The 14,313-nt window shown below is 51.1% G+C and overlaps 2 protein-coding genes across 2 annotated transcripts; both read left to right on the forward strand.

Moving 5' to 3' along the window:
- Positions 1 to 207: 207 nt before the first annotated feature.
- On the forward strand, positions 208 to 4,022 carry LOC141584197 (uncharacterized). Its single transcript, XM_074397098.1, has 3 exons — positions 208 to 309; positions 2,361 to 2,645; positions 3,047 to 4,022. The coding sequence occupies exons 1-3, from the start codon at positions 208 to 210 to the stop codon at positions 3,428 to 3,430; spliced, it is 771 nt and encodes a 256-aa protein (XP_074253199.1). The 3' UTR covers positions 3,431 to 4,022.
- BRD2 (bromodomain containing 2) lies at positions 3,067 to 12,490 on the forward strand. Its single transcript, XM_010334006.3, has 12 exons — positions 3,067 to 4,386; positions 5,905 to 6,208; positions 6,804 to 6,941; positions 7,460 to 7,598; positions 7,683 to 7,897; positions 8,173 to 8,547; positions 9,066 to 9,194; positions 9,385 to 9,630; positions 9,735 to 9,997; positions 11,600 to 11,904; positions 12,118 to 12,240; positions 12,339 to 12,490. Exons 1-12 carry the CDS (start codon positions 4,358 to 4,360, stop codon positions 12,473 to 12,475), a joined length of 2,403 nt encoding a protein of 800 aa, XP_010332308.1. The 5' UTR covers positions 3,067 to 4,357; the 3' UTR covers positions 12,476 to 12,490.
- The last annotated feature ends 1,823 nt before the right edge of the window (positions 12,491 to 14,313 follow it).

Here is a 14,313-nt window from a genome sequence, read left to right on the forward strand (position 1 = left end):
CGGCCTCCGGCACGCTTTTCCCCTCCCCCAGTCAGGACGCACCCTTGCGCCTGCGCTGTGTGTGTTCCTGGGCTGCGGCAGCCATGCTGAACCCGTACCGAGAGGCGAGAGGGGGGGACAGAGTCGACGACTGCGGGATAGGAAGCTGGGGATTTGGAAAAGCAGCAGCATTATAGCGCTCTGGGTTTCAGAACATAGGCTTGGGCCATGCGGACCCCTTGGCCCCTTGCGCGACCCCCAGGAACGTTTGGAAAACTGGTCCTCGTGGCTGGGGGAAATGGGGGGGGGGACAGCGGGCACGTGACCCCGGTCAGCCAATCTGGGTGCTGCTGACGTGGCGGCGCGGCCTCAATGTCTCCCCAACCCCCAGCCTGCTCGGGAAGGGAGGGGCTGGGGGGCTACGCCCCCTCCCCCAACACGGCTTCGTTTTCCGGGGGGGGGTAGACACCCCGGATTACATACCCCGTACCAAGCCGAGGGCAACTTTGGAGGCCCCCCGGAAGGCTTTAGGATCCAGGTGAGAATGGGCCCTTGTGGGGCGGAGATGTTGTCAGTCACTTAAGTGCTTAACCAATGGTGGGGAGTCCGGGAGGGGGATTCTTGGGGTTCAGAAAAGAATCCTGAGAGTGGAAAGATTTGTCCTTCAAACCTTTTACAGCCAATGGGAGCGTGGAAGGGGGCGAGCGGGAGAGGGCCACGGGGATGGGGGAGGGGAATGGCCAGCCTCATTCCTCCATACCAGTTGGAGGGCAAAGGGGTGAGGGGGCGGCGTGCCCCCCCCATTCCATTCGGCCCCTGGGGGTACAGCAGCCAGGAGCCAGGTGAGAAGGGATCCTTCGGCGGCCGAGGGAGGGGTGACCTGGCGGTGGGCTGAGGAGTGGAGTGGTGGCTGTGGCCCCTACCCGTGGATGTGAATGCTTTAGGAGTTGGCCACCCGGGTTGTGAACTGAGGTTGTTCCCAGGCGCCAACTTGCTTTCTCCCCAGAGTCTGTGCGCCCTTTCTGTCCGCGGTAGGGGAGCTCCAGTCGTCACACGCCAGGTTGGAGGTTACGTTTCGAGTCGCTTATCGAATTTGTGTGCATTCACGTGGACACGACCTGTGGGGCCTTCTGCCCTTGCAGGGTCTTTCCTGAGCACGTGTCTACTCCAGGCTGGGGGGCTTACAGGCTGAAAGCTTGAGGTCTGCTTAGGAACAGAAACCAGGCCCAAGGTGGGTGCTGGCAGTAGGGGGTCAAGAAGGCACGGCCTGAGATGCGAGGGAGGCTCGGGACCTGGAATGGTTTCACAGCTCCCAAGGTTTCGGGTTTCTCCAGGGTGGCCTCTTCCATCGCCTCCCTCATCCCCTCCCCCAGTCCTGAACAGTTCTCTCCTTGTGTACTGCGGGGGAGGGAACGGAAAGGAGGAAAGAGTTACTTTCCCAAATTACTGAGTAGCAGTAGCCTCCCTAGTGACTCATGTGGGGGAAGGGAGGATAAAGAGGGATCGGGCGGCAGTGATTTTCTGGAATGCAGAGAATAAGCGAGAGCAATGTCCGGGTGCCCTTTTCCTTTCTAAGGCCCAGTATTTTCTCAGCCTCCTAAGCTTTTCTTCCATGGCCGGCCCCCTGTCGGGCCTCTGTCCTGACCTGCAAGAGCCTCGGTGGAGAAAAGTAGATTCGGGAGGTTGGGCCACTAGGGGGAGGGGAGAGGGCCGCTGCAAAGTTGCTGTGTCATTGCCCCCCTCCCCCGCTGCAGCCACCCAGACGGGGCCGAGAGTACTTTTGGGGGCCACGGCCTGGCCCCTGGCTGGGGGAAGGGGACTGTGCTCTCCCGATGCTCATTTTCTCCTGCCCTCCCGGGGTTTGCTCTACTCAGGGCGTCAAGAAGACGGGAGATTGGCAGCCATTTTAGACGCAGTCACCGAGGTTGGAGCCGAAGGGCTACAGCAGAGGGGAGGGTGGCGTGGTTGCAGCACAAGGACGTAGGCTCTTCCGAGCCCTTCCCCTGGGGAAGGGGGAATCTTACCGTGTATTTGTTCACCTACGTTGATTGTTTTTCCCAGATACCTACACAAGTTTGTTTTCTCCCTGGTAGCAAAGAGGGGAAACGGGAGAGGGAACGCCCCGCCAAAGCCCAGGTGTTCTCGGGTGGGGGAAACCCTTTCACTCTCTCGTAAGGGGGTGGGGACGGCCCCAGAGATGCTCGGGAGATCCTGACCTTGGGCTCTCGTTTATTCTGCACCCTCATTTAGATAAGCACATTATGAGGAAGACGCGAAAGTAAGTGGGGGAGGGGGCGAAACTGAGCTCCCAAAATGGCTCCTGCCCCTCCTCGGAGGCGGACGGCCGGGGGGAGGGGGGAGGGGAGGAGGGGGAGGGCTAGTCTGAGCCGCAGCCGCCGCCTCCTCCGCGCGCCCTCCTCCCTGGCGCTGACCGATGGACCAGCCGCTCCGTGGGGAGGACTCCGGACCCGGGTGGGGGGGCGGGGGGGTTCTCGGTCTCCCGTGCCTGCGGGACCCCGAGGCGGATACGGGTCTGCCCTCAGGGGTGGTGCGGGGCCTGGGGACGCTCCCAGCGCGCCTGGAGGGGGAGGCCGTTTCCCCGAGTCGCCCCTCGCGGGACCTTTTTCTGCCCGGAGCCGGTCGCCGGAGTGGAGTTTGAGGACGAGGTGAGGTGGGTCACACTGGGTAGGGTAGGTGGATGCCGTTGGAGACCGTCATCCCGCTTCAGGGCTGCCGAGGGGCTTTCGAACGAGCAGGAATGTGTCGGTGACTGTAGGTGTGCCTGGGGGGGGATTGGAAAGGCGTTTGGGCGTGCAAATTTGGGAGACGTGTTCTGGCTTTCGTGGCCTGTGGGATTAGACAGTAGTCGATGTTTTGCTCTTGTCTTTCCATTGTGTGGCTTGGGGGGGGGAGGGAGGGGAGTCTTTGAAGACGGGCAAGCCTGTGTTTTAGATTGTGAAGCGTGGGACGTTAGATTCCCCTCGCCGCCATTCCGAAGCCTGTGTAGCTGTCCGCCGGAGAGGAGCAGGCCGCGGCTTCTAAGATGGCGTCTTCTTCCTCGTTTCAGATTCTTCGCTGCAGCGGCCTTGCGGCCGAGAACCACCACCCGCCGGGCGTCTCGCGGCCACACCCCTGGCGGGCCCAGGCCGGCGACGCCCACGTGACCCCTCCCGTTTCCCTGCCGGTCTGGCCAATGGAGGAGCTACGAATGGCACGACCTGCCCGAGCTTGGCAGTCTCCGGTTGCGCTGTGTATGGAAGCCTGGGAAGACTTCGTTGGAAGGGGAGGCGAGAGAGGGTGCTGGAGGCTCTGGGGCGATGGCTTCCGCACCCCTTCCAGCCGCCCTCTCTCCCTGGAGCCGGCGAACCACAGCCCAGCCAATTGGCTTGGAGATGTGGCGGGCTGCCACTTCCCCGTGGGTCTCTGCAGCACTCTCTTGCCTGGTGACTGACACCTTGGAAATGAAGTTTATGACGTCATCCCTGCGGCTGGCCAATAGAAAAAGCTCCCGCGGAGAGGTGTTCCTCCCCCTTCGACTGAGCTGCTTCACGCGCGTGAGCGAGCGCGGGCGCGCGGAGGGGGTGGGGGAAAGCTCGAGCAGGGTGGCGCGCATGAGCGGCGAAGCTCCTCCTCTCCGCCTATATATAAAGGGCTGGCGCGGGGCTCGGCGGCGCCATTTCGCGCTGGAGTGGAGCAGCCTCTAGAACGAGCTGGAGGATTCTGCCTACCGATACAGAGCCTTCGAGTCGTCCGGGGCCGCCATTACAATCCACCTCCATCCGCTTGGAAATGGCCTTCGTCCCGGCCTATGACCGGTCCCAGCGGACAGTACAGACCCCATAGAAGCCCCTGAAGCTCCCCTTTTTTGGGCCCCGCCCAATCCTCGGAGTCTGTCCACCCCCTCTACTCCGCCCTCAAGAGGATTTCAAAGATGGAGGCGGCGGCTCCCTAAACCACTTTTCGTGTTCATCCGCCTCCATCCGAGATCGAAACGGGACCTCCTCGGGCCCGTAGGGTCCCGACAAGAAGAGGGAATCCCTGCAGACCGACAGCGGGCTATATTGTCGACGGTGTTTGAGATCGGGGACTGTCTTGGTTTGAAGAGTCAGTCCCTTCTCAGTCGTCCGCCTCAGCTGAGGCCGCCGCCATTTTCTTGCTGTCCGCCGTCTGCAGAGCGCGCCAAGCTGTCCGGAGCTCTCCGCGAGGCCCCGAAGAGACCGCTTTTGTGCCGGCTGGGCAGGGGGTTTGTCGCCTGGAGGGCCGAGAGCAACGGCCTCTCCCCCAACTTGACCGGGTTATGCTGGACCGGGCGGTGAGGGGAACCGAGGCCACCCGGACTTTCCGCGGCTGAGGGCGGCGCCGGTTCCCTGCGGTCAAGATGCTGCAGAACGTGACTCCTCACAACAAGTACGTTTCCGTGAGCCGCGTGTGGGAAGGGGGCGTTGCGGGGTCGGCGCGGGGCGTGGGACGCCGCGTTCGGGGGCAGTGCGGAGCCGCGGCGCAGCTGTTGACTCGGGCTCGCGGAGGGGGTTGAGCGACCGTTTTGAAACCGTGGTGGCGGCCCGGCTGCTGCGCATGGGGGGAATTTTGTTGTCGGTTTGTGTGCCATGAATGCCGCCTTGGCCCGGTCTTGACCGAGTCCGGCAGAGCTAGTTTGACGGTGGAGTGTAGTGAGGGTGGACAGCAGGTCCTGCGTTTGGTGGGTCTGGTGTCCAGCGCGGTTTGTCGTAGTCTTTAGGGGGATTCGCGGCCGCCACTAGTGCCGTGTAGGGTTGCCATGGTGATGGAGAGCTTCAGGGACTGGCAGTGGGGATTCCCGGAGCAGGGTGAAAGGATCACTCTTCTAGCCTGCGGCTTCCTAACGCCTGGAGTCTGTCATTAAATCTCGTTTTTTTTGGGTGGCTTGTGTGTGTGTGTCGGTGGAGGGATTTTTTTTCTCTAACTTGAAGAGTTTCTTTCAGGGCAGGAGGGTGGAGCTAAGGCTCCTAGTTCAGCTCTGCGATGTCGATGTAAACAATGAGATTCCCTTATAATGTCTTCAGTCTTAGGTGGTGGGAAACACTAATCGGAGGAGCACCGCAGGGGACTGTAAATTAACTACCGTTGGCGTTTGGTGTCCAGAGTTGGTGTTACAGGGGGAACTGGTAGTGGAACCGTGCTGTGTGGCGTAGCGGGTGGGTGAAGGGGGCTATTGCTTAGTGACCTTGACTGTTCTGCATGGCTGTTTTTTTACTTCTTTGGAATGAGACTTCTCATTTGGTGAGAATAATTTGGGGGCCTGGCAAAATTTTGTTTCAGGCTGTGAAGTCTGACAAATGCTTTCTTGTCTGGATTTGGTTTTGAGTTGGTGTGATGCTTCCTTTGGATTTCTAGTCCATGTTGTGTTTTGTGGCGTTAACTATCCAGAGCTTCTGGAAGATGGTGCTCTATCTAGATGGATTCTTCGGTGTCTCATCAGCATTTTGTGAAATTTTTTATTTCCATGATTTGTTCTCTTCCTCTTTTCACCGGCTTTTTTCAGGCTCAACTACCATGGCAACCACCAAACCCCTAGTGAGGAGGAAGCTCCACCCATTTTTTAGCCCCATCCCCACAGGGCTGTAGTTCTGAGATGTGCCCTATCGGAAACCATCTTGGAGCTTTTTAAAAAATAAAAAAGAATAGAGAGAGAGCTCATTAGACTTCAGAAAGTGGGATTTAGATTGGTATACTGAAAATATTAATAAAATGAAGGCGGGGGCAGCAATAAGAGCCACAGATTGAAGATCACAGATTGTTTGGATATTGCTTCTGCTTAAGAAGCACTTGCACAAGCTTAATAACCATCTCACTACGGCTGGCACCTGGATTCATCAGACCGTCGTGCAAATGCACTTTTTCCTGATTTGCACAATACTACCCTAATTTTGTTTCCCCTCTTTACAGGCTCCCTGGGGAAGGGAATGCAGGGTTGCTGGGGCTGGGCCCAGAAGCAGCAGCGCCAGGGAAAAGGATTCGAAAGCCTTCCCTCTTGTATGAGGGATTTGAGAGCCCCACAATGGCTTCGGTTCCTGCTTTGCAACTAACCCCTGCCAACCCACCACCGCCGGAGGTGTCCAATCCCAAAAAGCCAGGACGAGTTACCAACCAGCTGCAATATCTACACAAGGTAGTGATGAAGGCTTTGTGGAAACATCAGTTTGCATGGCCATTTCGGCAGCCTGTGGATGCTGTCAAGCTGGGTCTACCGGTGAGTAGAGACATTGGAGTAGGGAGGTATGGGATGAGCATAAATGTGTGTGAATGGGGGTGGTCTGCCTAGTGTAGATGCTGCGGCCCCTAGGGAGTTCCCATTTGTCCCCTGTAGGGCAGGTAGCCACCAGATTTCTGGATTCTTGGTCCTTTGTGATTGATCCGACCGCTTGCTGTAACTATCTTGGCATCTTTCATTGTGCCCTCCATGTGTCCTTCCTTAACTTTTGTGCCCTGGCTCCATTTTACAGATTCCCACCTCGGGTTGGGAGAGGACCACGGTGGCCAAAATTCTTAGCTTCTTCCTTTCCCTCATGCAGCCCATGGATAGCCAGCCCTAGAGGTAATGTCACAGGATGGGAAGTTTCCAGAGTGGGTGGGAGGTGGGTGGTTAGAGAAAGGCAGCAGGGGGCTCCCTGTGGGTATCAAGAATCCTTTTTTTTTTCTTTTGTCCCACAGTTTAACTGGGGCCGCAGTTTAGGTAACTGTTCTTTGATGCATAGAGAGGGTGTGTGTGTGAGTGTGAGTGGGGGAATCAGTAGTCTCCCTATAAGCATTTTTCTATAGTTCTGACCTAACATTTCTTTATTTAGGATTATCACAAAATTATAAAACAACCTATGGATATGGGTACCATTAAGAGGAGACTTGAAAACAATTATTATTGGGCTGCCTCAGAGTGTATGCAAGATTTTAATACCATGTTCACCAACTGTTACATTTACAACAAGGTGAGTTTCTCTGTGTTCATTTAGTAGGTGGAGAGAAACAGTAACTTTTATTATGGCTAGGTATTATTTTTGTCTGCAGTAAAGTTTAAATCCTTTTCTGCAGAATGTGTTATTCAGGTAGTCTTAAAAACCTGACTCCAGATGTTACTGAAGTGATGTGACTTCAGAGGTTCAGTAAAGGTTAAGTAGAACACTTCATACTTGGGGGTGGTCGCACTGTTTCTTAGAAAGCTCCAGAGACCTGAGTAGACAAGGAATCTGTTTTCTTGTGAGCTCTCAATCCCTTCTGAATTTTAAGGGGTCATACATACAGTTTTTTTCTTACTTTGGATTTTGGGAGACAGTTGGAAGAAAGTGGAAATTAGTGGCCTGGAGTAGGAAATTCTCTTCAATATTTGATGACAACAGACTTGCAGAGGTATGATAGTGTTCTCGGGCCTGAATACCTCTGAAAAAGATGATGTATATCCACTGTTGGCATTTTTCAACTTTATTCATTGTTGTCTGTGTTCTTGTAGCCCACTGATGATATTGTCCTAATGGCACAAACATTGGAAAAGATCTTCCTACAGAAAGTTGCATCAATGCCACAAGAGGAACAAGAGCTGGTGGTGACCATCCCTAAGAATAGCCACAAGAAGGGGGCCAAGTTGGCAGGTAGGAAGAATAGGGGTTTTGCAAATGGACACCTAAAGATGGGAAAGAGAATCAAACTAAACTTCCTTTTTGTCTTTTTTCTAGCACTTCAGGGCAGTGTTACCAGTGCCCATCAGGTGCCTGCTGTCTCTTCTGTGTCACACACAGCCCTGTATACTCCACCACCTGAGATACCTACCACTGTCCTCAACATTCCCCACCCATCAGTCATTTCCTCTCCACTTCTTAAGTCCCTGCACTCTGCTGGACCCCCACTCCTTGCTGTTACTGCAGCTCCTCCAGCCCAGCCCCTTGCCAAGGTATGGGTCTATAGATTTCCTCTGGGCTGCCTGGAGGGAAGAGTCTAAAGAGCAGGCATCCCCGATTTTACACAGGGGGCCGGTTCACTGTCCCTGAAACCGTTGGAGGGCCGCCACATACTGTGCTCCTCTCACTGACCACCAATGAAAGAGGTGCCCCTTCCTGAAGTGCGGCAGGGGCCGGATAGATGGCCTCGGGGCCGCAGTTTGGGGACACCTGGTCTAAAGTAAGGTGGGCCTGGAGTAATAGGTCCCTGTCTTGTTTCTTTCTGCAGAAAAAAGGTGTAAAGCGGAAAGCAGATACTACCACCCCTACACCTACAGCCATCCTGGCTCCTGGTTCCCCAGCTAGCCCTCCTGGGAGTCTTGAGCCTAAGGCAGCACGGCTTCCCCCTATGCGCAGAGAGAGTGGTCGCCCCATCAAGCCCCCACGCAAAGACTTGCCTGATTCTCAGCAACAACACCAGAGCTCTAAAAAAGGAAAGCTTTCAGAACAATTAAAACATTGCAATGGCATTTTGAAGGAATTACTCTCTAAGAAGCATGCTGCTTATGCTTGGCCTTTCTATAAACCAGTGGATGCTTCTGCACTTGGCCTGCATGACTACCATGACATCATTAAGCACCCCATGGACCTCAGCACTGTCAAGGTACCCACTGCATGGGGCAGATGGGATGCTCAGGTAGCGATGGGAGCTTAGGGATCAGAACAATAAGTCAAGTCTCCTTATGTGGGCACACAGCAGTGTTCGGGTTCTTGGTATTTTACTTTTGTGGAATAGTAATGGGGCAGAAGGTCGGGTGTTTTAAGAAATCATATTTCCTGGAGTTTGAAACAGTAGGGTGGGGTTTGTCTTGAACAACACTATCTGCCTATAATTAAGCCTGACTTATGTGGTAGTGTTGGGTTAAGGAAGTTATGGGGTAGAAAGCTAGTCATAGGCCACCTCTCCTCCCCTGTCACTTAGAAATGATTTCTTTTTCTAGACATAAATATTGCTTCAACCCACCCAAATTCCTTTGACTTCAAACTTGAACCCCAGGGCACAGATCCTTAAGGTCATCCCCACTGTGCTCTCGAGAGGGCTCCTCTTGTGGTGTCTGGGGTTGGCAGGGAAAGGTGAGTCTTCCTGCCTGTGCAGCTTCTGATGGCTGCCTCCTTCTGCAGCGGAAGATGGAGAACCGTGATTACCGGGATGCACAGGAGTTTGCTGCTGACGTACGGCTTATGTTCTCTAACTGCTATAAGTACAATCCCCCAGATCACGATGTTGTGGCAATGGCACGAAAGCTACAGGTGTGTATAAAGATTGGCATTTGAAAAATAAATGGTATGGGGAGTTACTTTGTTATCTGTGCTGCATAGCCTCAGCATGAGGATCTCGCCATTCTGTGCAGTTGTAAATTGGAGCTATATCACTTGGTGGCTGGGTATGCAGGGCACTGTTTACCAGCAGAGTGTTGAGTCTGTGCCTCTTTCTTTCTAGGATGTATTTGAGTTCCGTTATGCCAAGATGCCAGATGAACCACTGGAACCAGGGCCTTTACCAGTCTCTACTGCCATTCCCCCTGGCTTGGCCAAATCATCTTCAGAGTCGTCCAGTGAGGAAAGTAGCAGTGAGAGCTCCTCTGAGGAAGAAGAGGAGGAAGATGAGGAGGATGAGGAAGAAGAGAGTGAAAGCTCAGACTCAGAGGAAGAAAGGGCTCATCGCTTGGCAGAACTGCAGGAACAGGTATTTTGTCACCTGGGTAAGAGGTTCACACCCTGCCTTTGTCCTAATTTTTTCTTGTTTTACCTTTATTTATTTTTCCCACTTCATGTTTTTTTTTCCTCTAGCTTCGGGCAGTACATGAACAACTGGCTGCTCTGTCCCAGGGTCCAATATCCAAGCCCAAGAGGAAAAGAGAGAAAAAAGAGAAAAAGAAGAAACGGAAGGCAGAGAAGCATCGAGGACGAGCTGGGGCTGATGAAGATGACAAGGGGCCTCGAGCACCCCGCCCACCTCAGCCGAAGAAGTCCAAGAAAGCAAGTGGCATTGGAGGTGGCAGTGCTGCTTTAGGCCCTTCGGGCTTTGGACCTTCTGGAGGAAGTGGCACCAAGTAAGTGAGAGTAGGAAGCAGAGACTAGTTGGCTTATTTCTGTCTTTCCAAGGGATACCATCTCTCCTTGCGAAGTTTTCTCTATGTGGCTACTTAACAAATATTAGCCATATAGAGACTGGCCATATAGATAACCAATGCTTTTGAGCGTTGGTCCCCAACCTTTTTGACACCAGGGACCAGTTACGTGGAAGACGGATTTTTTTCATGGACAGGATTTAAGTGGGGATGGTTTTTGGGATGAAACTGTTCCTCATCAGATCATTGGGCCATTAGATCCTCCTAAGGAGCTTCCAACCTAGATCCCTCCCACATGCAGTTCACAGCAGGGTTTTGTGTTTCTATGAGAATATAATGCCTCTGATGATCTGACAGGAGGCAGTGATGCCCACATGGCTGCTGTTCATCTCCTGTGTGGCCCAGTAGCAGGCCACAGACTAGTACAGTTCTGGAGATTGGGGACCCCTAGTTTTGGGAGCCATAGGGTCTTCCATAGCCACTCTGACAGTGAAATGTGAAAGTAACCATAAACTATATGTAAACAAACGAAGCTGGCTGTGTTGTAGTAAGACTTCTTTTGCAAAGACAAGAGACAGACCATATTTGTTTCCTGGGCCATATAGTTTGCCTATTTAAATAAATGAGTCTAGACTTGATTTCCCTGGTGTAGTAACTTTGGAGGGGTGCGGGGGGGGAGGGGTGTTTGTTGAGGCTCCAGGCTAGAGAGTGTGGTGCAATCTCAGCTTACTGCAACCTTTGCTTCTTGGGTTCAAGCCATTCTGCCTCAGCCTCCCGAGTAGCCAAGATTATAGGCATGCACCACCACGTCCAGCTAATTTTTGCATTTTTAGTGCTCAGCTAACTTCTGTATTTTTAGTAGAGACAGGGTTTAGCTGTGTTGGGCAGGCCGATCTCAAACTCCTGACCTCAAGTGATCCACCCCCACCTTGGTCTCCCAAAATGCTGGGGTTACAGTTGTGAGCCATTGTGCCTGGCCCTTGTTGTAGTTTGATAGTGCTTTAGGGAGCAAAAAGGTAGACCTATGCCAGTATACCTAAACAGGCATACCCTTTTTTATTGTATTTACTTTATGGAGATTTTTAGATACTACATTTTTTTTTAATTGAAGATTTGTGGCAACTCTCTATGGAGCAAGTCTTTCAACACCTCTTCCAACATGTTTCTGTATCATATTTTTAGCAATAAAGTATTTTTTTTATTAAGGCATGTACATTGTCTTTTTTAAAAAGATGTAATGCTTTTGCCCACTTAGAGTCGAGAACAAAGTGCAAACATAACCAAGTAAGTGTGACTCACTTTATTTTGATACTCACCTTTTTGCAATGGTCTGAAATCAAACCCACAATCGCTGAGGTATGCCTGTGTCATGAAAGCCCAAAGCAAATATAATAAAATGCCTGGCAGGTAAGAGTTCTATATAATGCTCTGTTTCACTAATAGAGTGTCTCCGTAGCCCGCCTCTGACTTAGCCATTTGACTTGATGGAAAAACAGAAGCTGCACTCTGAGCGGGAAATAGGATCACTGAATTAAACAGTCAGAACATATTGGGAGAGATTAATGAAACTTTTTTTGCCCATAGGCTCCCCAAAAAGGCCACAAAGACAGCCCCACCTGCCCTGCCTACGGGTTATGATTCAGAGGAGGAGGAAGAGAGCAGGCCCATGAGTTATGATGAAAAGCGGCAGTTGAGCCTGGATATCAACAAATTACCTGGAGAGAAGCTGGGCCGAGTTGTGCACATAATCCAGGCCAGGGAACCTTCTTTACGTGATTCAAACCCAGAAGAGATTGAGATTGATTTTGAAACACTCAAGCCATCCACACTTAGAGAGCTTGAGCGCTATGTCCTTTCCTGCCTACGTAAGAAACCCCGGAAGCCCTACAGTAAGTATGAAATGAGGTTCAGCTCATCTGGTTCTGAGGACAGTTTAGGAAAGATGGTAGAGTCTGTTTGCATTCAGGATTATCAGCTCCCGGGATAATGGGATGTGTTGGTTGGCTCCTGATGTTCAAAAAAGGAACTTGGCAACCTAGAGGTCCTTAATAATAGAATGCTTGGGGCAATCCTAATGTATCCTGGTAAATTTATTTTATTAGCTATTAAGAAGCCTGTGGGAAAGACAAAGGAAGAACTGGCTTTGGAGAAAAAGCGGGAATTAGAAAAGCGGTTACAAGATGTCAGCGGACAGCTCAATTCCACTAAAAAGCCCCCCAAGAAAGGTGAGTATGTATATACTTTTAGGCCACTACAGATTGTGTCCTGCTGCCTTGACCATCTTTTATTAACAAAGTCTTCAACTTTCAACTTTGTTCTGCAGCAAGTGAGAAAACAGAGTCATCCTCTGCACAGCAAGTAGTAGTTTCACGCCTCAGTGCTTCCAGCTCCAGCTCGGATTCCAGTTCCTCCTCTTCATCGTCGTCGTCTTCAGACACCAGTGATTCAGACTCAGGCTAAGGGGCCAGGCCAGAAGGGGCAGGAAGGCTCCGCAGGACCGGACCCCTAGACCGCCCTGCCCCATCCACCCCTTTCCCCTTTGCTGTGACTTCATCTCACCTCCCTGCCCCCGTCTAGGAGAGCTGGCTCTGCAGTGCGGGAGGGATGCAGGGACATTTACTGAAGGAGGGATATGGACAAAATAAGATTGAATTCTCATGAGGCCCCACTGGGGAGTGATCTCTTGGACATAGATCCCCCATTCAAAATGACTGGGGCAGGGCAAGGGGGTGTAGGGTGGAAGTGTGCAAAGCCCCTGATCTGGAGTTATGTAAGGCCATAGCTGCCCTGTTGACTTCTAAGGGCCCTGTTTTGAGGTTGTTTGTTCTAATTTATTTTAAGCTAGGTAACGCTGGGAGGGTGGGGCCTTGGTCCCCTCAGCCTCCATGGGGAGGGAAGAAGGGGGAGCTCTTTTTTTACGTTGACTTTTTTTTTCTACTGTTTTCCCTTTTTCCTTCGCTCCATTTGGGGCCCTGGGGGTTACAGTCATCTCCCCATTTGGTCCCCTGGACTGTCTTTGTTGATTCTAACTTGTAAATAAAGAAAATATTATTCAAGTTTTGAGTTACCTTAATAACACTGGCTTTTGTAGTGTTTCAAAAGCAACGTGATCAGAACTGTCTTGATAATTTCGGAGAAAATACTCTTGGCAGTGGGAAAAAGCAATAGCTATCCTATAATTGGATTGTCTTAATTTTTAAACAAAGCAGGCTTTTGCTATGTTTTTAATAAAGTAAATCCATCTGATTTTTGTAAACTGAGTCCTTAGAAGTAATCTTTAGGTCTATAATTTGCTCTGGTTTAAATGAAAAAAAACTCTCGCTTATTCATGCTTCCGTCAATTTAAAATTTTGAGGTAGGCTTTAGGTTTTCACAGTAGCACTGGATGTGTGAGTTTTGTCCTGAGCAGACTTAAGACATAGCCAAAGGTCGTAAGTACGCGTTGGGTTTATTGACTTTTAAAAGGCAGTCACACCTACTTTGTTGTTACATTTTGCTGCTATGGTCACACTGCAAATTTACAGATAAAGTTTATTAGTAGAATACTAATTCAAGAGTACTCTAACAATGAAATTTAAGTCAAAGCTATCCTTTATGCATTATCTCCTTGCCTTGCTAAGGGGAGAGAAAGGTGGTATAAAAAGTTGAGGGGGTTAGGATTCCATTCTGGAATTACCTGGGCATGGTGGCAGATGCGTGTTATCACAGCTACTCAGGAAGCTGAGGTAGGGGAATTTTGTGAACCCGGGAGGGAGGTGGAGGTTGCATTGACCTGAGATCCGCACCACTGCGCTCCAGCCTGGGTGACAGACTGCTGTCTGAAGAAAAAAAAAAAATACTGGAAGAGACTCATTTGGTTTAATAACAGTGGACAATAGTAGGAAACCTGAATAGAGACCTGAAAACTAGAATCAGGAATGTAGTGAAGCAAATGGTTTATTCTGCCATAAATGACACTAGAAACAAACTGTAGGGTGGATTTTGGAAGCAATGAATTTTACTAGTGATTCTTAACCCTCTTTAGGAATTCCAATTGGGGCTTGAGCATCAATTTTCAAAAGCATTAAGTTTTAGAGGGGAACAAATACTTGTTTTCGGCTTTTTTGCTTACGTGTGTGCACCAATGAAAGCTCTTAAGCTGTCATTGAGCTTGGTCCCTTGAGAAGAATAGATGTTGAGGATTTATAAGTACTTAATAAGAGTCTTGTGCTGGGCAATGGGTGATGAGATACAAATCACAAAGTTCCGAAAATCAGAGTAAATAGGTTTAAGCCAAGTGCATGTCTATCAAGGAGTAT

This window comes from Saimiri boliviensis, chromosome 4 (assembly GCF_048565385.1).
Source record: "Saimiri boliviensis isolate mSaiBol1 chromosome 4, mSaiBol1.pri, whole genome shotgun sequence".
Classification (NCBI taxonomy): Eukaryota; Metazoa; Chordata; class Mammalia; order Primates; family Cebidae; genus Saimiri; species Saimiri boliviensis.